This window comes from Oryctolagus cuniculus, chromosome 18, assembly GCF_051225735.1.
Source record: "Oryctolagus cuniculus isolate XC-2025 breed Fujian yellow rabbit chromosome 18, ASM5122573v1, whole genome shotgun sequence".
Taxonomy (NCBI): domain Eukaryota; kingdom Metazoa; phylum Chordata; class Mammalia; order Lagomorpha; family Leporidae; genus Oryctolagus; species Oryctolagus cuniculus.
In genome coordinates, this window is record NC_142884.1 from 43,812,068 (window position 1) to 43,832,894 (window position 20,827).

The following is a 20,827-nucleotide window of genomic DNA, read 5'->3' on the forward strand; positions in this document are numbered from 1 at the left end:
GACTGTCATTTCGGATTACAAAGAACCGCGACTGATGTCCGAGACACCGGCCACACAGAAAAGTAGAAAGAACCCCGCACAAACCCCCTGAAACCTTGCCATCCAGAGGGCTTTGACGAGCCCCGTCTCACACGGCCCCTCCGGCACCGAGGGCCCCGCGCGCCGGCCACTGCCTCAGAATGGGCTCCCACGCCGCACACGGCGCTGCGACCTTTCCTGGCTTTGTTCTGCTGACCCCGCGCGGTCATCTCTTCCAGGGCTGGCTTTCAGAGGCTGCCGGGATGGCTCTGTGCACAGAAGATCGCACGGGTCCTGGCTGAATGGGAACAGGCGCTAGGGCAGGACTGGGGTGGCTGGGGGCTTGTCCTTGCTCTGCAAATGAGCTCATGCCACAGGACTGCCCCAGGACCCCATCGCCTACTGGGACAGCCGGACACAGCCCGAGCACTGGGCCATCCTCTGCCGGCTTCCCGCTGCCACTTCTTCCCATTCCACCCAGGCAGACACAAAGGGCTGGGCAGGGGAAGATGCCGGCTGCCCAGGACCCCGCCCAGTGGCCCACGAGTCCCATCTCTGAGCACCCCTCTCGCACATGCACACACAAGCACACGTGTGCACACACCACGGCCCCTCACATCACCTTCCCGACACCCAGCGGTCCCAGGGTGGCAGGTGGGGGGAGGGTTCAGGAAGCTCCCCCTGGGAACTCGCAGCAGGCGGCGCCCCTTCCTCTTCCTCTTCCTCCTCCTCCTCCTCTACCAACCGGCAAAGGAGGCTTTCCCCATCCCAGCATGAACTGGAACGGCTTCCTGGGTTTTGTCGCTCAGAGCTAAACACGGGGTTCCCAGGGTGGTTTCCAAGAAGGCCTTGCATCTTTCCGTGGGGGCTGGCTATTTCCCGGAGGGCCCTTCCTCCTTCTCAGCCAGCGCAGTGGCAAAAGACGCACCTGCCAGGCACAGGAGCGAGGGCCGAGGTCTCAGCGCCACCCTCCCAGCCCCTGCAGGAGAGAGGCGCAGAAGCATTTAAGACCTGCGCACGCGACATGGATCGAGACACCATACCTCGCCAGGCAGCCGCTCACAGACACCTGATCTCTAGCAGGGGAGGAGGCAGCAGACACACGGCCAGAGCTCCAGGCCGGTCTGGAGTGAAAAACACCTAACAGGTAGGGACTTGGGGGCAGCTTCCTCCAGGAAGGCAAGGGAGGGCCTCCCAGGCACCCAAGGTGACGGGCATCGGTCTATGCCAAGATCGGGGAGGAGGCCAGAGTGTCTGATGGCAGTGGAGGGCCTGGGACGGCCTACGCCATCAGATCCCCAAAGAGGAAGCAACTAGGAGAGAACCCCTCTGGGAGCCTGGAATCCCTGCAGATATCTGGATTGAAGGCCCGGCATAAACCCTGAAGCTAAGACGGGTCACGTGCTTAGAGAAGACTGGGGATAGGTAACGCCATGAGGTCAAAGCTTACTGCAAACATCAGAGCGCCACGAGGCCCCACCGCGACCACAGCCAGACCAGCAAACCCCTGAAGCACTAAATCTTAGCCCTGGCAAGAATGAAGGTGCTGCCTCCACAGGACTGCCCTGCAGCCCAGAGAGGGCAAGCATATGGGCCAAGATCCCACAGCAGCACAGGGCACAGCCGGGTAAAGCCGCCCCTAGTGGTGCCAGCATTCCATACGGGTACCAGTTCAAGACCCAGCTGCTCCACTTCTGATTCAGCTCCCTGCTAATGTGCCTGGGAAAGCAGTGGATGACAGTCCCTGGGCTGCTGCACATGGGAGACCCAGAAGAAGCTCCTGGCTTCGGATCAGCCCAGCAGCAAATGGGACATATCTCTGTCCCCCCCCCACACACACACCCTGTAACTCTGCCTTTCAAATAAATAGATAAATCTTGAAAAAATAAAAGAGTAGCAGCTCAGCTGGGGACACCTACCCCCACCACACAGGCTATCCTGGCCGTGCGGAGGTATCCACCTCAGGAGAAGAAAGCTGAACCATGAAACACCCCCGCCCCCGCCCCGAGACACTAACCCAGGAACCCGCAAGGTTGGGTCGCAGTGGCTCCCAAAGACCTCAGCAGCAAGTGCATCCAGCAGGGGGCAGGGCGGCATCCGTCACAGCCCCCACCCCACCAGGCCTTCCTGAGAGAACCCAGTTACACAGCTTGCCCAGGCCCTCCGCCCTCCGGCAGGGGAAGCATCCCGGGGCCCTCCAGCCTGGGATGTTTTCCCAAACATCTCTTCCTTTAAACGGCGAGCCCACGAGCCCAGGAAGGCAGCGTGCAGATGTTGATGGGTGGTCAGGGCACAGAGCAGGCTTGCTCTGGAAGTCCCAAGACATCGGCACCAACTGAGAGCCTGAGTCAGTCCTTAGGCAGGCTCGAGGTGCACCCCTGAGTGACCCGAAGTTAACTACTAAGGCTTGGTTCCTTCCTGGAAAATGGGCGGATAATAGTGCAGGAGTCGCCAGGTGAGACAGAGAGCCAGCAGGTGCCTCAGGCGTCCTCACCCACACACCCACTCGTAATTATGGGCCTACCGCGTGCCAGGCAGTGAGTGTCTTGGGCTGGGGACACAGTCGTCAACAGTGCTGGCAAAATCCACCAGAAGCAGCAAGGAATACAGCAGCCAGGAAACCTCGGGTGGGGAAACCCGCACAGCGGAGTGTGCAGAAGCGATGCAAAGAACAGGGAGCTGCGAGAGGCGAGGAGGCGGCTTTCCCTCTGGCCATCAGAAAAGGTCTCCCTGGGTAGTGGACACCGGAGCAAACGCTCGACCAGCATGCAGAAGCAGAGCCGGTGCCCAGGCCCCGGTGGGGCGCGGGGAATCGGCCGTTCAGCACACCTGGGCGGACGCCAGGCCAGGTAGCTTTGCTAAGTCAGGTCCAAAAAGTAGAAGTTTGTCCCAGAGGGCTGCCAAGCTTCCACCCCTGCTCCCGAGCCCCGTCCACTTACAGCTCCTGTAGCTCCCTTACTGCATGCATCTGTCGCTCACTGTCTCCCGACCCACAGTGAGGGCTCCAGGAGGGCAGGAGAGCTCCATCCCGGGTCACTGCTCCACAGCAGGATCTCAACGCACCTGTTCAACTAAGTAATTACTGGCACTCGCTAACTGCCTAGGAGACATGGCCATCAGCACTGCCATAGGGTCCAGGCTGCTTTGGAAGGAGAGGAGCCTCCCGTCCCTGGAGGCATCCAAGCAGAGTTTAGGAGAACACACGCTGGGGACCCCCAGTACTGGAAGGGGTCTGGGTGAGCCGGGGTTCCCAGCTTCTCTCCCACTTTGAAAGCGGTCGGATCTGCCCTGTGCCCAGGGCCGGGTGCCAGGTGGGGAGCAGCCAGCTACCGGTGCACCTGCTGGACAGACAAGGACAGCCGCGCTCGGAGCTGCAGCCGCCCTCGTTTCTGAATCACTGGAGATTTGTCAGCACCACAAGGTGCAGCCTCTCAGACCACTGAAGGAGGGGGAGGGAAGGTCCACAGGAAAGAAAAAGTTTTTTGGCCAACAATGTGCACGGAGTGCCGGGCAGAATGGGCTTAGATCCTGGCTCCAGGACCCCCTGGGCAGGGCCCTTCCTGCAGACAACCGGAACTCTGGGATTCCACTTCCTCTGTGGTAGCTGATTTCTGACTAGAACAATACACGGCTCCCTGCAACGCTCCTCCAGCACAGGCCCTTCGGCGCCGACAAAGCGGCCCCCTCCACCCACCCAGCAGGAAGGGGAGGGAAAAGAGGTGGCTGGGAGCTCTCTGGAGCCCAGGAGGACTCTCGGGTCCCCAAGATTTCTGGGCAGGCAAGTGACCAGACTGGGGGTGGAGGGAGAGAGGGTCCAGCCCCCAGGAGGAGATCGTCCTGCACGCGGTAATTAACTGAGCCTCCCAGAACCCTTCCGGCCACTCGCTCGCTCGCACGCCTGCTTTTTCCCTTTCTGTCGCCTCGTTCTAATTTGCGTGGCCGCTTCCTGCTTCCTGCACGCCGCCCGCCGGCCGGCCGGCCCGCCCGCCCGCCCGCCCGCCGTAATTGGCAAGTCTTTGGTTCACACGGAAAGTTCCTCTCGGCTCTCCGAGGACGCCCATCGAGGGTGGATCCCAGCTCTTCATCATCATTCTTCTCAGACAGGGCTAATAATGACCCGCTCCCACTAATGAAAAAAACACACACATGCACACATTGTGGCTGCGGTAATTAAGCTTGTGACGAGCGGGGTTGCAGGGAAATTAGATTTATTTACACGCTGCCTGCTGCTGAGGAAGCACCGGCTATCGGGACGACTTCTAATTAACCCTCGTTTACAAATGCGCTCTGCCGCGCCCCGCTCCCTCCACGCACCCTTTGTAAAGTGTAGTGGGCTCCAACCCTAATCCGGATGAGCCCTTCCCAGAGTCGGACTCTCTCCCGCCACTCCAGGTGACACGGACGGTGACTGCAGCTCTGGGCTGCAGGAGCATCAGCACATCAGGCCACAAACGCTGCTGCAATGCCTGTCCCCGGCCGGGTCCTGTCCTAGGCTCTCGGTGGGTCCAAGAGGACCCGGGGATGGCCCTGCCTCGCGGGAGAGGCTGCAAAGGTAGGAAGGGAACCGGGCAAGGGGCTGGTTGAGGCAGAAATAATGATCCTGGAGCCAGGGTAGGAGCAATAGGGAGCTAGTGAAGGTTTGAGAGGGAGGGAGGAGCTTGTTTAAAATCAGGGGCGGGGGGCCCCCAGAGCTGACTGGGAAGTTTCAATGTCCAGTACAGACGTGCTGTCCACTGCTGACGGTGGCCTCTCTTCACGTGTGTCTGGGAAAGAAGGAGCCCCGGGGGGCCCTGGCTGACTTACAAAGGGCCAGAGCTCCCTGTCCAAACCCAGAGGCAGCCCACGTGAGCCCCGGCGGCCCAGCACCAGGAACCACCGCCCCTTGGGGTCCAAAGGGCCGTGAGCGCACGACACCCCAGCCGCGTAATGATAGCTTTTCTCCTGGGAGGCGGTGTCGTTTTGCTGAACTACATACGGACACTGAAATGCTTCCCAATTTCAGAAATGTTAGACTGTAACAAAATGCACAGCCTAGAATCAGGGCAACACAATAATCAAGAGTTTGGACGATGGCCTTAGGGGGAGCTGGGCCCTGCCCGACGGACACGGGATCAGACCCCTTAGAGGCCCGCAGTCAGCCAACCAAGGAGCACCCGGATTCTGGCACGGTCCAGGCGAGTCTGCCCACCAGACGGTCCACACCCTTCCCGGGGGCGCTCCAAGCCAGAGGGGCCCCGAGACCACCTGGCCCAGCTCCGCGCTTACCTGGAAAAGGACACCCCCTCCAACATTCTTCCTGTAGGCTGTCCACAGCCAGCCGGGAACCTGCAGGGAAGGGAGGCAGGTGCCACTGTCACCACCTCCCAGGGCGTGCTGGAAAAGGCGGCAGGGCTGGGGAGCATGAGGAAGGGCTCACGTGGGAGGGGGGCAGCAGGTGGGGCAGGGAGGGTGGTCATGAACAGGCCTCAGAACCGGGGTCCGCGCAGCTGGGACTTTCTGGAAGCCAACGTCGTCCTAGAAGACAGAGTTCCTGCCAGAGGCCAGCCTCCAGAGGCAGGTAGCCGAGGGCTCCCACTCCGTGTCACCAGCCTGCGTGGCCTGGGTGCCATTTGGTGTTTACCCACTTACTCGCTAGCATGGGCCGGAACGGCCATTTCTTTCCTGTTGCACTGTAAAGCCGGGCCCGAGGCCATCCCATCCGTCCCTCCATGCCAAAGGCGGGACACACACTCTCACCACAGGTGTGTCTGTAAGTGAGCTCGAGCATTTCCTTGGGGTTCAGTGTGCTCTAGAGGCCTGCATAGGTTTAGGACATTCACCTCCCACTCAACTTCGCATCGGGCTGGATCCCATCCCCTTGCTGTCTTTGTAACGAGTGCCACATAAGCACTGTCCTATCCCCTGCGTAGAGATCCGCTCCCAGGGGACCCCGCCCCTGCTGGAGGATGGGGTTTCTCATGCACCTGCTAGCAGGAAGTCTCTGGGCTGTGGGGAGCCCCTGCAGGCTCCTGCAAGGACTGCGTGGTCCTTGTTCAATTATATCCCCAGCGCCCTCTCCCTAGGACTCTCCTGTCCCTAACTTCTAACATGTACCACACGTCCACGAGCCGGACTCAAGCCAAGCCACACGCCTGAGCACTCGCCTCTGAATCCCCCTTGGGTAGGGGGCTCAGAAAGCAGCGCTCAGCAGGAAGCACTCTCCGGCCATTCTGATCAAGACTGGCCTCAAAGGGGCCGGCACTATGGCATTTTTAAGTTAAGCTTCCTCCTGTGCCGCCAGCATCCCATATGGGTGCCGGTTCTAGTCCAGCTCTCTGCTATGGTCTGGGAAAGCAGAAGATGGCCCAAGTCCTTGGGTCCCTGCACCCATGTGGGAGACCCGGAGGAAGCTCTGGCTCTTGGCTTCAGATCAGCTCAGCTTCGGCCAATGCTGCCATCTGGGGAATGAACCAGCAGATGGAAGACCTCTGTGTGTGTGTGTGTGTGTCTCCCTCTCAGTCTGTAGCTTACCTCTCAAATAAATAAATAAAATCTTTAAAAAAAAAAAAAAAAAAAGGACTGGCATCAAAGACATGCTCTGAATGGCCCCAACTGCAAACTCAGGTTCACCTGTCCCAGCAGGTGCTACAACATCCATTTCCCCAAAATCATTACAAACGAGTCAGATAAAGAGGGACAGCGGCTGCTCCTCTCCCCACGCGGCGCTGTCCAGCGGCTCCACCCCTCCACACTGCTGGCCCAGTCCCGCCATCATCACCCTGGCTCAGGACCACGGAGCCTCTTCCCTGGGCAGCCCTAAAACTTCCTGGCCTGCCCAGCACCCTCAGACTTCAAGGGGACACCTGCTATGTGGGAGGCACGTCCTGCCCCACCTCCACCTGCCACATGGGTAAGAGCCCTTTAAAGAAATGCAAGGACGTGATGGTCCCAAGAGCCAGGCTAGTCGTTAGTTCTGGAAGAAGAGGGAGGGAGGACTTGGGTGGGCTTGGGGGTGGCTGGCAAGGAGCTCCCTCCACACCTGGGAGGGGGCTCAAACCGCTCACCTTCTAAAATCTCCCGAAGCCCCACATGTATGTGGTGGGGTTCCCATCTGTGTTTCGTTTCACAGTGAACAGATTTTAACGAAAGGAACACTCACAACGCCATTGCTTGGAAGGGGTGCAGACCACGCACAGGGCGGCTGGACGGTGACATCGCACCAGCCCAGGGTCCTCTTATGGAGCAGGTGCTGCCGTTCTTAGGGGACAAAGCGACTGCGGCAGACGCCAACAGCACGCAGCCTGTTCTGGGTCACCACTGCACTTTGCAGGTCATGGCCGTTTCCAGGGACGGAGCTGCACCTCTGCCAGTGCGCATGCGCAAGCCTCCACCCAGGGCCGCCGCCGGCCACCAAGCTCGTCTTCACCTAACGCCCCCAGACTCTGGAACAGGGGAAGGAGGTGGGCGCCCGACATTCCATGTGAGTGGTCCCGATTTGTGCAACTCCATCTCCTTCGGACGGCACAGGAAGCGCCCCTCTCTGCGCACAAGGGGGCCCCACCGCCCGCGGCCCTGTTCTCAAGAGCGATTTCTGGTCACCACTCCCCAGCCAACCAGGAGCTCCCTGGGGGCGAGCATCCCTCTCACACTGTGCCCCGAGGGCCTGGTGACTGCTGAGTGAAGGGCACTACAGGGGCTCGGGAACCACGCCCCCCTTGTATCAGCACTGAAGCCAGGTCAGCACACAGTGGGTCTGCAGGATATTTGTAAAAAATTGCATGGGTGAACAAAGTGAACCATGCGAAGAATGGGAGAGACTAGCCCAGGGTCTGTCGTTCAGCAGGGATCAAGAAACACGAGCCAGACAACAGGAGGAGGGCACAGGCAACACACTGAGCAGCAGCCCCCAACTGGGAGGGCAATCAGGGAGGGCTTCTCAAAGGAGGGGGCATGGCGTTGACTGACACTCCAAGGAAAAGTGTTCCCCCTGCACTGGGAGGCAGGACAGTATCTCCTGGGCAGCGAGCAGAGGCCATTCCACTTCCACTGACTTCTTTCCAAACCCACTTCCATGTCTGCTGCCTCCACCAAGGGCCGTCTCCCCCAAATCACCCGCATGGCACCCTGGGTGCTGGCCCTGGAAGAGGCTCGGTCAGGCGCGGTTATCACAGCTGCTGAGGGCGGAGCTGGCACTAGCCCGCTCACACGTCACCTGTGTGGCCTGTAACATGTTCAAGTGTAGGCTGTGACTCCACGGGTCTGCGGAGAGGCCCTGGGTCCTGCACCTGCAGCACGCGCCCGGGAGAGGAGGGCCACGCCGGGCTGTGGGCCTCAGCTTGAGCAACAAAGCCTCGGCCACGCAAACTCGTTCCCTACCTTGTGAAACGGCTGCAAGCACATGTGACGACACGCACCTGCCAGACGCACAGTGGGTGCTGAGACTGGGCACCGGCCCCTCCTCTGCTCTGGTGACCTGGCTAATCGCAAGCAGCACACACACACACACACACACACACACAGAGCAAAGGGGCAGTGCTCAAAGTCTAACGAGGGAGTGAACGGGTGAACCGATGCACACCCAGACCCACTCGGTGCCGTCGGAGCCTTGTGTTATAACCGCCAGGCTGTCAGCAGAGGCCGTGAACCGACTGCCCTACCCCCACCCTGCATCACACCAGCCAGGGCACAGGCACCAGTCGGCCCAGGAGGAGGTGGGCCCTCCGGAGGGCATGGGCCGGGCAGCATCTGTTCCTCCCAGGCCTCCCCTGGACCCCTGGCTGCGAGAGCCCCGGGAGGCACAGACAGAGGCCCCAATGCTGCAGCTGGTGCCAGCCCTTCACAGGATTCAAAGAACTCGTGGTGCTCTCCAATGACTGGGGGCGGGGGGAGGGGGTGACCGTCTCTGCGTCCTCGGGTGAAGCGATTCGGTGCAGGTCAGGCAGATGACAAGATGGGAGTCCCGGACCTCATCCCAGAACCCTTTCCCGAGCCTTGCTTTCTGAGCATGGTGGGGAGAGTGCACAGTGAGCGGCCTCTCTCCCTCGGGACGCAGGGGCACACACAGACCCTCCCAACTCCTCCAGCCCTGGGAGCTGCGGCCAGGACCCCTGGTTCCCCAGCCTCAGCAGCAGCCTGCAGGCTGCCTGAGCCATGCGCACGGCACCAAGGTCAGCCCTGAACATTTTACCATCAAAACTGCTAGACATACGACTGCCACATCTCCAAAATCCAAATGCCGTGTCTCCTTTCACGTCCTTTCTTCTTCTTTAGATGTTTATTTATTTGAAAGTCAGAGTTACAGAGAGGGACAGCCAGAAGCAGAGAGAGAGAGAGAGAGAGAGAGAGAGAGAGAGGGCTTCCATTCACTGATTCACTCCCCAAATGGCCGCAATGGCTGGAGCTTGCCAGGCCGAAGCCAGAAGCCAGGAGCTTCTTCTGGGTCTCCTCCCACGCGGGTGCAGGGGCCCAAGCACTAGGGCCGTCTTCCACTGCTTTCCCAGGCGCATCAGCAGGGAGCTGGATCAGAAGTGGAGCAGCCGGGATCACCTGGGTTGAAATTCTGGCTCTGCTTCTGATCCAGCTTCCTGTTAACACACACTCTTGGAGGCAGCCGTCCCCATTACCCAGGAAGGAGACCTGGATTGAGTTCCGGGCTCCTGGCTTTGGGTGGGTTCAGCCCTGGCTGTTACAGGCATTTGGAGAATGAACCAGCAAGTGGAGGATGTCTTTTGTCTGTCTGTCTGTCTTTCAAATAAGTTAAATAAACAACTTTTTTAAAAAGACATAGAGGCCGGCGCTGCAGCTCACTAGGCTAATCCTCCGCCTATGTGGCGCTGGCATACCGGTTCTAGTCCCGGTCGGGGCGCCGGATTCTGTCCCGGTTGCCCCTCTTCCAGGCCAGCTCTCTGCTGTAGCCAGGGAGTGCAGTGGAGGATGGCCCAAGTGGCCCAAGTGCTACCCGCATGGGAGACCAGGAGAACCTGGCTCCTGGCTTCCGATCAGCGCGGTGCACTGGCTGCAGCAGCCACTGGGGGGTGAACCAACAGCAAAGGAAGACCTTTCTCTCTCTATCTCTCTCTCACTGTCCACTCTGCCTGTCAAAAAAAAAATTAAAAAAAAAAAGACATAGGGCACTGCCAGCACTGTGGTGGGGTCCCACACGCGATGCTGACTGTCCCATAAATGGACGCATGTGGTCAGTACGTGCTCTGCTGAGCACAGCTTCTCGACCCTGGCATTATGTCTGCAGGACTCACCCGACACCTGGGTGTGGCGGTGGGAGGTGCGTCTTGATTGCTGTGTTCGGGTTCTCTCTCTGAGAGGTCTGTGGCTACCCTGTCCCCGGCTCCCTGGCGCTGCCAGTCACGGACCAGACAGCGGCCGGCAGCCCAGCTCACCCTGCTACTTCCTCTCCACCATCCGCGCAGTTGCTGGGATGAGGTTTGAAGCATTTGCATCCCAGGGACACGGGGCCTCGGCCAGGATGAGAAGTCGGGACACACAGGGCGCTGGGACTCACCTGGAAAGGGAGGCGGTCCCGACACCTGCTGCTGCGACACGGAGGAGCCTCACAGGCATCGCGCCACTAAGTGTGACAAGCCAGGCAGAGAGGGGCAGACCCCGTCAGGTTCACGGGGACAGAGCAGAACAGGGGTGCCGGGGTGGGGAGCTGGCGTGTCATCGGAGCAGAGTTCTGGGGCTGACGGTGCACAGTGTATATTCACCATGGGTTAAGATGGTCAGTTTATGGTTTATCTCTGTTACCATACTGCTTCTAAAAAATTGTAAATGGGGAGCCTGGCGTTGTGTAGCAGGGAAAGCCACCACCTGCAGCACCTGCATCCCATACAGGCACCGGTTCGAGACCCGGCTGCTCCACTTCCGATCCAGCTCCCTGCTAACGGCCTGGGTAAAGCAGTGGGAGATGGTCTAGGTGCTTGGGCCCCCAACACCCACATGGAGACCTGGAAGAAGCTCCTAGTTCCTGGCTTTGGCCTGGCCCAGCCCTGGCCATTGCAGCTATCTGGGGAGTAAAACATCAGGTGGAAAATATTTTTTCTCTCTCTATCTGTAACTCTGACTTTCAAATAAATAAAGAAATCTTTTTAAAAATGCATAAACGGGAAAAAAGTAAAATGCAGAGAAAATGTACAGCAGATAGATGCCAGAAAAAGCAGAAGCCATGATCTTAACATAAAACACAGTGCAATTGTAGACAAATATCAACTGAAGTAACAGAATTGCACGCACGTGTGTGGATGCATGTTATGTGTGTGAAAGTAACAGAAATGCACGTGTGTGTGTGTATATGCATGTGTGTGTATGTGTGTGTGTGCGTGTGCCTACAACGAAATCAGTAATGCCTGCCGCCGGCCAGTGTGCGGAGCCCCCTTTGGGCATCTGCTCCCACGCTCTTCCGACTCCTGAAACCTGCAGAGCAGGCCCCAAGCCCCGACTGACCCTCCTGTGCTTTGGCTTCTTAGAAAGCAAGGTCTGCCACCCTGGAGGGCCCTGGGGTATGCGACACGTGGCAGGCTGGGGCTGGGCTGCGGGGAGGCTGCCGGCTCCAAGGAGGCCCTGTCTGGGGCCAACACCCAGCCACGAACGCCATCCCCGTTCAGCACAGAGCCCCTCGCCCTCCGAGGCCCAGCGCTTTGCAGAACGAGCCCCCTTCCTGCTACGTAGCAGGTGAGGAGACGGAAGGCCACAGGAGCCCAGTGATGAGGCTGAGGTCTCAAAACGGATAATCGCGAAGCCTTGAGGGCCCACCATCAGGCCACAGGGTCCTCCTGGGTACCTCCCAACAGCCTGGACCTGGGGGCGGATCTGGGAAGACTGAACCCAGAATGAGCCAAGGCACCTGCCGGATCAGGCGCACAGAGACCAAACCACCGCCATGGGAGTGACCTCACCACAACACACGGAGTGTTCTTGGAGGACAGAATGGATCGATTTGCTCCAAGGAGGCAGAAAGGAGAGGTTTCACTGCCATAGACAACTGATCAGAAAATAAACTGCAGACACAGAGAGGGGCAGGGGTAACCCAGGGTCACACAGCGAGTTCCCACCATGCCTCATCCCCCGGGGCCCGGAGACAGTCGGGGGGCCCCAGCCCCCCAGGAACAGGTAAGGCAGACACCACATGGAGGACGACACACCGGCAGACGCCGGCACTCAGGCGAAAGGCCCCCACGTCCACGCGGCCTTCCCGTCGGCCGCCTGCCTGACGCTGGGCCCTTCGCGGCTGACTGCTAATTAATTTGGATGGAGACATCTTTAAGGCGAGGCTTCCGGGTCCTCCCGCTGACTGAGAACCAATTTCATTACAACAGAAACCGTGTTGCCAAAATGAGAAAGCCCCTCCTCGTCAGGCCTGTGCCCTTGAAGGCATCTTATTAGAAAAGACCATTTCTTAATTAACATTTTTGATCTTTAATCCATGACACATCCCTCTAATCCGGGACGGAGGTGCGGCTGGCCCACTTCCACGGGCTGGCGAGGCGGGCGATTCCAGCACCGAGGGCTCGCGCGCAGCTGGGCGCCCAGACGCCACCTCTGCACCGGCCATGGGGACGCCCCTGCACGGGCCCGTCTGCAGACGAGACTTCACTTCATTAACCCCTGAACCCCATCTCTTCTCGGCCCAGAACGGCTCCATGCGAAGCTGCTGCGGCAGCTCCGGCTCCCGCTAAGCGTGGGAGCCGCCGCCGGCCTGCTCCTTCCTGTGCCACATCTGTAAGAGGAGCTGCTCCCCTCAAGGTCACGGTGCCCCAGGGGGCAGCGCTGCACCTGCAGGGTGCCCCCTCCTTCCTGCAAGGCCTTCTTCCCTGGGCCCACCCCTTCCCCCTCTTCCTCCATCTCCCTGGCACCCCTTCTCGGTCCTCAGTTTCCCTTCTCATCCCCAGACCTCATGGTCCTGCTCTCTGCCAGTGCTCACCCTGCCCCCCCCCCCACACACACACCATAGGTGCACCTGTCCCAGCCGTGGGTGCCAGCTACGCACTCACAATGCCCAAATGCATCACATCGCCCGGGCATACCCGCAGGCGCCCACTTGGTACCCACAGGCACCTCTCACTGCCTAAGCCAAGCTGGTTCCTGAGCCCACCACCAGCCCCCGAGCTGCTCCACATCCCACTACACCCAGAGCTGTAACACTGCGGTGCCAGCCAAGGGCCCCAGAGGAGCCTTAGGTCCCTCTCTTTTTCCCACCCCTGATGTCCACGGCAGCAGCAAAGCCTGCAGGTGCACCTGTGACAGCAACACCTTATTCCAGCCGCCTCCTTGTGGCTCTGCCCTCAGTGCCGGCCTCCAGGAGCGCTTGCCCAGCCATCTCTGCTCTCCAAAGAGCGAGACCTGGTGCCTCCCTGCTCAGAATCCCCCGGCTCTGCACCCACTCCCAGGGAAAGGCCCAGGCCCGAATGAACTGTCCCCGACATCACCCTCCCCACGCTGCCCCTCACCTGCTGGGCTCCTGCCCCATGCTGGGGGACTCTGCCCCACTGCGTGGCTCCAGGCCCCCTCCTCAACTCCAAGACCGCTCTGGCTGCCCCGTGCGCCAGCCCTCTCCTCCCCATCACCCTCTCCTCTCTGGCCCCCGCTGGTCTCCTCCCAGTGAACACAGATTCCGTGTGTCTTCATTTACCATCTCCACACCACACTGCCAGCTCCGGGCATGCAGGGCCCTTGCCTGTCTTGTTCATCACTGGGAACCGTGCCCAGCACATAGTAGGTGCTCTGTAAAATTTGCGCCAGGAACAGTGAATGAATGAATGAATGGGCCTCTGGGGCCCCTTGTGGCGGCGCCGCAGGCTCCCAGCCATCACTGGGAGAGCAACAGTGCGGCTCATCCAGCAGCCGCTGAGAAGGTGGCCAGACATTAAGCAGAACTTCCCGGTGACAAAGCCCTGAGACACTGTCCATTTGTGACCAGGTCGAGCCTCACGCTGGGTCACCAGGGAGGAAGGGAGAGAAGGAAACAGTCCCGGGAGAGATGGACAGTGAGGCCCTGGGCCCAGAGGGAAAGAGAGTGTGGCCCTGCACTGACCCAGAATGGCAGGCCGGTGCTCAAGCAGAGGGAAGACCCCCGGGAGAGAGGGCGAGGCTGCACAGAGGCAGGGCTGGGCCCTGGGCCCTGGAGGACCTGCAGCCTGAGAGCAGGGGGGAGGGAAGCGAGAGGACCCCTGGAGGGGACACAGGCACACACAGGCGAGGGCGTCAGACTGAAGACAGAAGGCACGGGGCAGGGGGTATCTCCCAGGAGACCTTGTGGACGCCCCCACCCCAATCACAACTCTCCCAGCTGCTCCAACTCAGATCCAGTTCCCTGCTGATGCACCTGGAAAGCAGCTAAAGATGGCCCAAGAGCCTGGGCTCCTGCCACTCATGTAGGAGACCCGGATGGAGCTCCCGGGTCCTGGCTTTGATCTGGCCCAGTCCAAGCTGGTGTGGCTGTACAGGGAGCGAACCAGCAGATGGAAGAACTCTGACTCTACTCTGTCTCTCAAACAAACAGAAGTAAATAAATAAAATAAGAAAAGAGAAACACTTCAAACCCCAAGAATTGCATCGGCAGCCCCAGGGGGGCCCCATGGGCCAGAGTGAGCCAGGCCCTGCCAACCCTCTTTTGTTACTGCCCCGTTCGTTGGCACATGTACATATCTAAGTTGGTCATCACGGCCGCTGACTACGCACACGCTGCTGCCAACAAGGTGCTGGCGGTGTGCTGTAACCAGCTCTGACAGAAACCTGCTGGGTGACACAGGGCAACACCCTAACCTCTCTGAGCCTCAGCTTCACAGAGGGAAAACAGGTCTGATACTGGTACCGAGCACTCGACGAGGGAACACCTGTAACGCCTGCTGGAGAGAGCACCTGGGCCTTGGGGACGGACAGCCAAGTTCAAGTCCTGTCCCCGCCACTTACCCACGGCTGACCGAATGGCAGGTCTCTGTGGGCCCACGCTGCACACACCGGCACACACACACACAGAACCTCAGGGGCAGAACAGCAGGGGCACGTGACACCCGGCCCCCAAAGCCATCCCACCGTGTGTGGCTGTGCCCCTGCCTGCTGTGCCCTTCCCAACAAGCAGCCCTGCCCCAGGCCCCTTAGGGCCAAGGCCTGTGGCTGCAATCCCAGGCCAGCCACCTCTCTCTCCCTCTCTCTCTTTCTCTCTCTCCATGTCTGGGGAAGGCATTTCCTCCCCTCGGAGCCAGCCTGGGCCTTGGGGTCAGGTTTCCACCCAGACGGAAAGTCCCACCCAGGGCCCCCAGAGGACAGCTCACCATGGAAACCCCACAGGGGGCCGGCCACCCGGTGGCCTTGGGCAGGCCCTGGGCATGGTGGGGGGGGGGGGTGAGAGACAGAAAGGAGGCTGTAACTCAGGGAGTGGGCCCACCCGAGAGTGTTCAGGGGTGCCTGTGTGCACGTAGGCACGGGCTCCACGCAAAGATCCTGCATCAGGATCAGCCCCAGCCCTGAGCCCTGAGCTCGAGGTCCGGTTTCCCTGTCTGTACCCGCTCTGGGCAGCTGGATTTACTCAGATCAGCTGCGGCAGGACAAGAATCCTGCAAAATACTGTCAGGGTGGGCACGGCTCAAGCCCAGCTGTCTAGGCAGGGGCGGCGGGGCTGCCCCGATGCCGTGAGCTGGGGAGGAACAGTGCTAACACACAGGGCAGGCCAGGGAGGCTGCAGAAGTCTCTGGAAGCCTCCCAGCACCCCCTGGCAGACCGGCGGCTCTCCAGGTAACGGCATTTAACCAGGCACTTAGGGAAGCGATCGGAGCCGCTCCGCGGCTGTACGTGCTCTTAGCCGCTGAGTGCTGTTTCCAACGCCAAGTTCAGAAAGCAGCCCGCGAAAGCAGAATCTGTACCATGTGCCAAACCGTTAGCGAGGGAGTGTTGTGTGTGTTCAGTGATTAATGAGGGCCCACACTATAAAGCCCTCGGCTGCCCGTGCAGGCACAGGCACAGGCACGTCGGCCTGTCCCAGGTATGTGAATCAACAGAGCGGCCCCGCTTCCTTCATCCTGTTTCTCTTTTGACCTCAGCTACCAGGAAGCTCGACTTCATCCTGACCCTTACTGTGGGTCTCCCACACAACTGCTCATGTCGCCACCCCCATCCTTCCACTAATTCTCACTGGGTGCTGGCCGCGTGCTGGGCAGGGTGCTGCCCACTGGGCATCTGCTCTCTCACCTGTCCCCACACGCATGCCACAAGTAGGGCTTCAGCACCCCCGCTCTGCAGCCCAGGGCACAGAGGCCCGAGAAGGGGCCCTAACTCTGCCAAGTCCACTCTGAGATACGGCTCCATCTGTCAGGCCGGGCGGCTTCACATGCTCGCTGGGACCCTACAGTGGCCTCGTGTGCGCCACATACAGACCCAGACAGCAATGTGACGGACAACCTGGGGGTGGGCCCGAGGCACAGACTACAGCCTGTCGGGGTCTTTGTTCAAAGCCCACACTCGCAGCTCGCGTCTTCAAGTCTTCAGGGCTGGGAAAACCCAACCCTAACCTTGACCTGCAACATAACCCCAGCCCCAGCGCTAAATCCAAGCTTCCTGGAGCTGGACCCCCAAATCCATGAACTGATCATCATGAAATCATGAAAACACTCCTGCCTGTCCCTGTCCTCACTCCACAGGGAGCTGAGACACAGGCGCTCAGTGCAGAGGGTGGAGCAGGTGGGGTCTGTAGCAGGGAGGGGTCAGCAGGGAGAGGGGTCAGGTCCCCCCCTCCCTACCCTGGGGAGCCTGGGTAGACCTGAGCAAGGCAGGCTGACTCCATACCGACCCCCTACCCCTCCCCCTCCCCCTCCCTGCAGTGGCTACTCTGGCCAGCCCAGCGGGGGGTTGGGGGGGGGGGAGGCGCTGCCCTGCCCAGCTTCCTGCCCACTTCCAAGCTGGCCAGGAGCCCCGCAGCCAGCACAGGAAATAACAGGGGCCCCCAGAGGCCTCCCAGGCAGCCCCGCTCTGAGGCCACCCGCCTGGGGAGGGAAGGAGGCCATTGTTGGCCTTTGTTTCAGTTTCCCCAGCATTACCCGAGCTCCAAGAGGCCTCTGGGAGCTAACAAAGCTTCCCCCAACCCGCAGCTGTCCAGCCTCCCCCAGCCCTGACCCTGGGGACAGGCCTGCCAGGCCCCTGGGCTCTTAAAGTGGCAGGTGCAGGGTGGAAAATGCAGTTCGGTCCAAGTTGGTTGGGGGGAGGGGAGGCAGGAAGCGGGGCATGCGGGCCAGAGCAGACCAGGCAGGCGACAGACAGATGGGTGCTGGGGGGCCAGTAAGCCCAGGACTGGGCCCAACAGCAGGGGTGTGGAGCTTTGGTTGCAGACAATGCCTCGGGCCCTAAGGCCCAAACACAGAAAGCGAAGAAAGAAAATGGAAAGTGAGGAGACAACCTGACAGCCAGCACACCGGCCTGGGCCCCGGCCTGAGCCTGGACAGACGTTGCCCCCACGCGGGCTTTCTCTTGGCTCGTTGGCAGGTGCACAGGTGTGCATGAACGTACGGTGAATGCGTGTGCACGACCCTGCATGGGCTCACATGCACTGCGCACATTCGAGAAAGGTTTGCATACACCTGCATAGGTGTAGGGGGTGGGCAGCTGTGTGCGTGCTCCTTTGTTCAAAGGGTTTTGTGGTTTTGTGTGGGTGCGCATGTATGTATGTAAATGCGTGTTAGCGCATCTGCGTGTTGTGGGGGCATGTATGTGAAGGCCTACATGTGTGCATGTATACACTGTGCACAGTACTTCCTTACGTATGTGTGTCTGTGTGCACTGTGCAGGGCTACGTGTGAGGGTGTAGTGTGTGACCGTGAGTGTATGCTTGCGTCTGTGTGTGCGTGTACATGTGTGCACATGCGGTGCACACCAATCTGTGAGGTCCCGTGGCACCGCTGAGGCCTCTCTCAGGTTTGCTTCCATCATCAGGTGCTCATTCCCACACAGACCTGGGGGCGGCCACTCGTGGTGTGTCTTGACCATGACCTCATTAGGGCTCTTAGCACATTCCAAGGCATTTCATTCCACAAAGACGCAGGAAGTCCCCAGCGAGTGCCAGGCAGTGTGAATTAGCTACTCCAGAAAGTGGCCTCAGACTGAGACAAAACCCCAAGTCACTGGGAAACACTACACCAGTGTCTCTCTCTCTCTGGCCTCAGTTGCACATCTGTGAGATGGGAATGAGAAAACATCCCCCCTTGCTCTGTGGTTAACGCCAAGCAAGCGAGACAGGCATGTCAGATCCACAGCCGCCTGCCCAGCGCCGAGCGCTCGCCGGACGGCTATGATCTTTTAAGTGTTATTGTTTATTATAGTACTAGCTACCGAGGATGCAACAATGACCTAAACAGGCACTGCCCCTGCCTCCACAGGCTGGTGGGGTGTGCAAGGTACTCACTTGCTCGGGAGAAGCTGAAGAACACAAATGAAATACAGTGAGTTTACCAGACTCAGTATCAGTCCGACGTGCTAACCACCACCAACTACACTTAAAGCAGTTAAAGCAATCAGCCATGACAAAGGAAAAAAAAGAATGATCAGTGTGGGTGGCCAAGCATGGGGTGGGTGTGTGTGTGTGTGTGTGCACATCCACACGCACCTGCCTGCACACTTGGGAATTTGAAGGGAGCGTCAGTGGAGAAGACAGCAGCCTAACCCAGCGGGCTGCCCGCAGATGACCACAGGACACTAGCTGATGCAGCATGAACCACACCCAGGCCAGGAGCTGCGCCCTGCAGAGCGTCAACCCCGGAAGCCCGGAGCAGCCAGGCAGCACAGTCAGGCCGACTTGGCCATTTCCTCCTGGGCACTGGCCCACAGCTGCACAGGCCCTGCTTCCAGCCCCACCCAGAGAAGGAGCCCAACCACGTGATGACCCTAGGGCCACCTGCCCGCCTCCCAGCAACTCCCCCTTCCACCCAGCCTTTCCCAGAGCGAGCCACGTGCCACCAGCCAGGGTCAGCAGGAGCAAGAGGGGTCCCCCCCCAAACTGCCCCATGGATGACTGTAACACTGCCCTGCCCGCTGTGGCTAAGCCCGGAGACAGAGGACAAGGACAGGGAGCTGTGATGAGAGGGCAGGGCTGGCCTGAGCCCTGTCTGTCCCCCACACAGATGCAAGTTCAGAGCTTTGCTTCATGTCTGGTCACCAGCGAGAGCAGAGGTGCAGGGCACTGGGTATCAGCTGGCGAGCTGCTAAGTGCCCTGTGGAATCCTCACAGGGGCCCTGGAAGTCAGATTTGCACCCCCATGACAGGCGAGGGCTCAGAAGGCCAAGTCAAGCCACCTACGCAGGGTCAGCAAGCCTCCAGACCTCAAACCCAGGCTTTGCTTTTCACAAAGCCAACATAAAGCTGGCCCTGGACTGCTGAGGAGGTGGTGCCCCGCACCGGGGTCACCACTTGCCAGGGACCTGCCACTCACACGTCAGCCAGGGCTGGGCCCCAGGGCACACCGCAGGGGAAGAGACGGTCATCAGCCTCACGGAGAGAGCAGAGCAGCAGGCAAAGGGGCACGTGGAGAACGCACAGCCAGGCAGAGGGCAGGCCAGGCCACGGGGCCCAGGATCAGGCAGGCCCTGGGGCACCAAAAAAAAACACTACAATTATGGCAGGGCGGTCTTGGAAAGCTTCCCGTAGGAGGTGTCATCTAGGCTGAGCTTCATAGCAGAGGGCCCAGCAAGAGCAAAGGCCAAGGGAGCAGGCAAGGGTCTGGGGGCCAGCACCACCCTGGAGCTTTCAAGAACTCCAGGTCTCAGCCCACCCCAACCTGCCAAGTCGGAATCTGCATGTTGACGAGATGGGCAGGTTTGCAGACACCCGCAGGCTGCAGGTGCACCACCCTAGTCCACGGCAGGGAGCAACACAAGGCTGGGCACACAGGAGAGCAAGACAGGTCATGCCCCCCTCCTCCCAAATCCTCTCACCCACAGCTCCATGCCCACACCCACGCCTGGCCCTGTCGGTGGCTGATGGCCAGGCTCCAAGTCACCAAAGACCCACTGACTTCCAATGCCCCCCACAGGATCCACCATCACAGGGGGGACCCTTCCCGTCCTGGGGCAGCTGACCCTACTCTCTCCAGAACCGCAACACTGACAACTCCCTGGGAAGTCCTAAGAGAGCTCCCTGGGGTGGGCAGCCCCAAATCCACTGGGCCAGGAGCCGGGCAACCATACTCCCAGGAGCCACAGTCCATGGGCACGGCACCTGCTGAGCGCCAGGCTGGGGACGAGAGAAACGACCTGGAGTCCCTTGCACCGAGGGACCCCAAGTCTTCCTGAGAAGGTGGAAAGCAGAAGCCCAGCCCAACTCCATGGGAGGGAAGCCAGCAGCCGGGGAGATGGTCAGTGATGCTGCACACGTGTTCTCTCTCTCTCTCTCTCTCTCTCTCTCTTCTCTCTCTCTCTCTCACACACACACACACACACGCCTGGGCTCTGGCACACTGGAGGACGGAGCACACACGTGCACAGGCGTGTAGGACTCTGTACACATGTGTGCACACCAAAGAGGAAGTGATATACGGCGCAGCCCAACAGGAGCCCAAGGCTGGTCGGGAGCCAGAGGAAAGGGCGGGCAGCAAACACCACATCCTCCTTGGAAAGCTGGTCCAAGCCACCCCCGGGGGGCCCAGGCTACGGCACCAGGGCCCCCTGGGTTCAAGGCTGGGCCGTGGGGGCCCCGGGCACACACTCTTTCTCTCACACACACTCGTGCGTGCCTGCACGTGGCCCAGATGCCCTACCTCGAGGACTGCTCACCATGGTAACAAAGTGGCCACCTCTCGGCTCGAGCCACCACCTGAAGGCTCTGAGGCCTCCTGTG

General features: G+C 60.1%; 1 protein-coding gene across 2 annotated transcripts in view; it reads right to left on the reverse strand.

The window, feature by feature from the left end:
• Positions 1-20,827, reverse strand: part of ZNF423 (zinc finger protein 423) — a 327,810-nt gene that overhangs the window by 237,223 nt on the left and 69,760 nt on the right. Inside the window, exon 3 of one of the 2 annotated variants that reach the window (XM_051833899.3) lies at positions 5,284-5,343. The exons of the other annotated variant lie outside the window; for it this stretch is intronic. Within the exon in view, the coding sequence (XP_051689859.1) occupies positions 5,284-5,343 (60 nt within the window). The remainder of the gene's footprint in view (positions 1-5,283; positions 5,344-20,827) is intronic. 2 annotated transcript variants of the gene reach the window in all.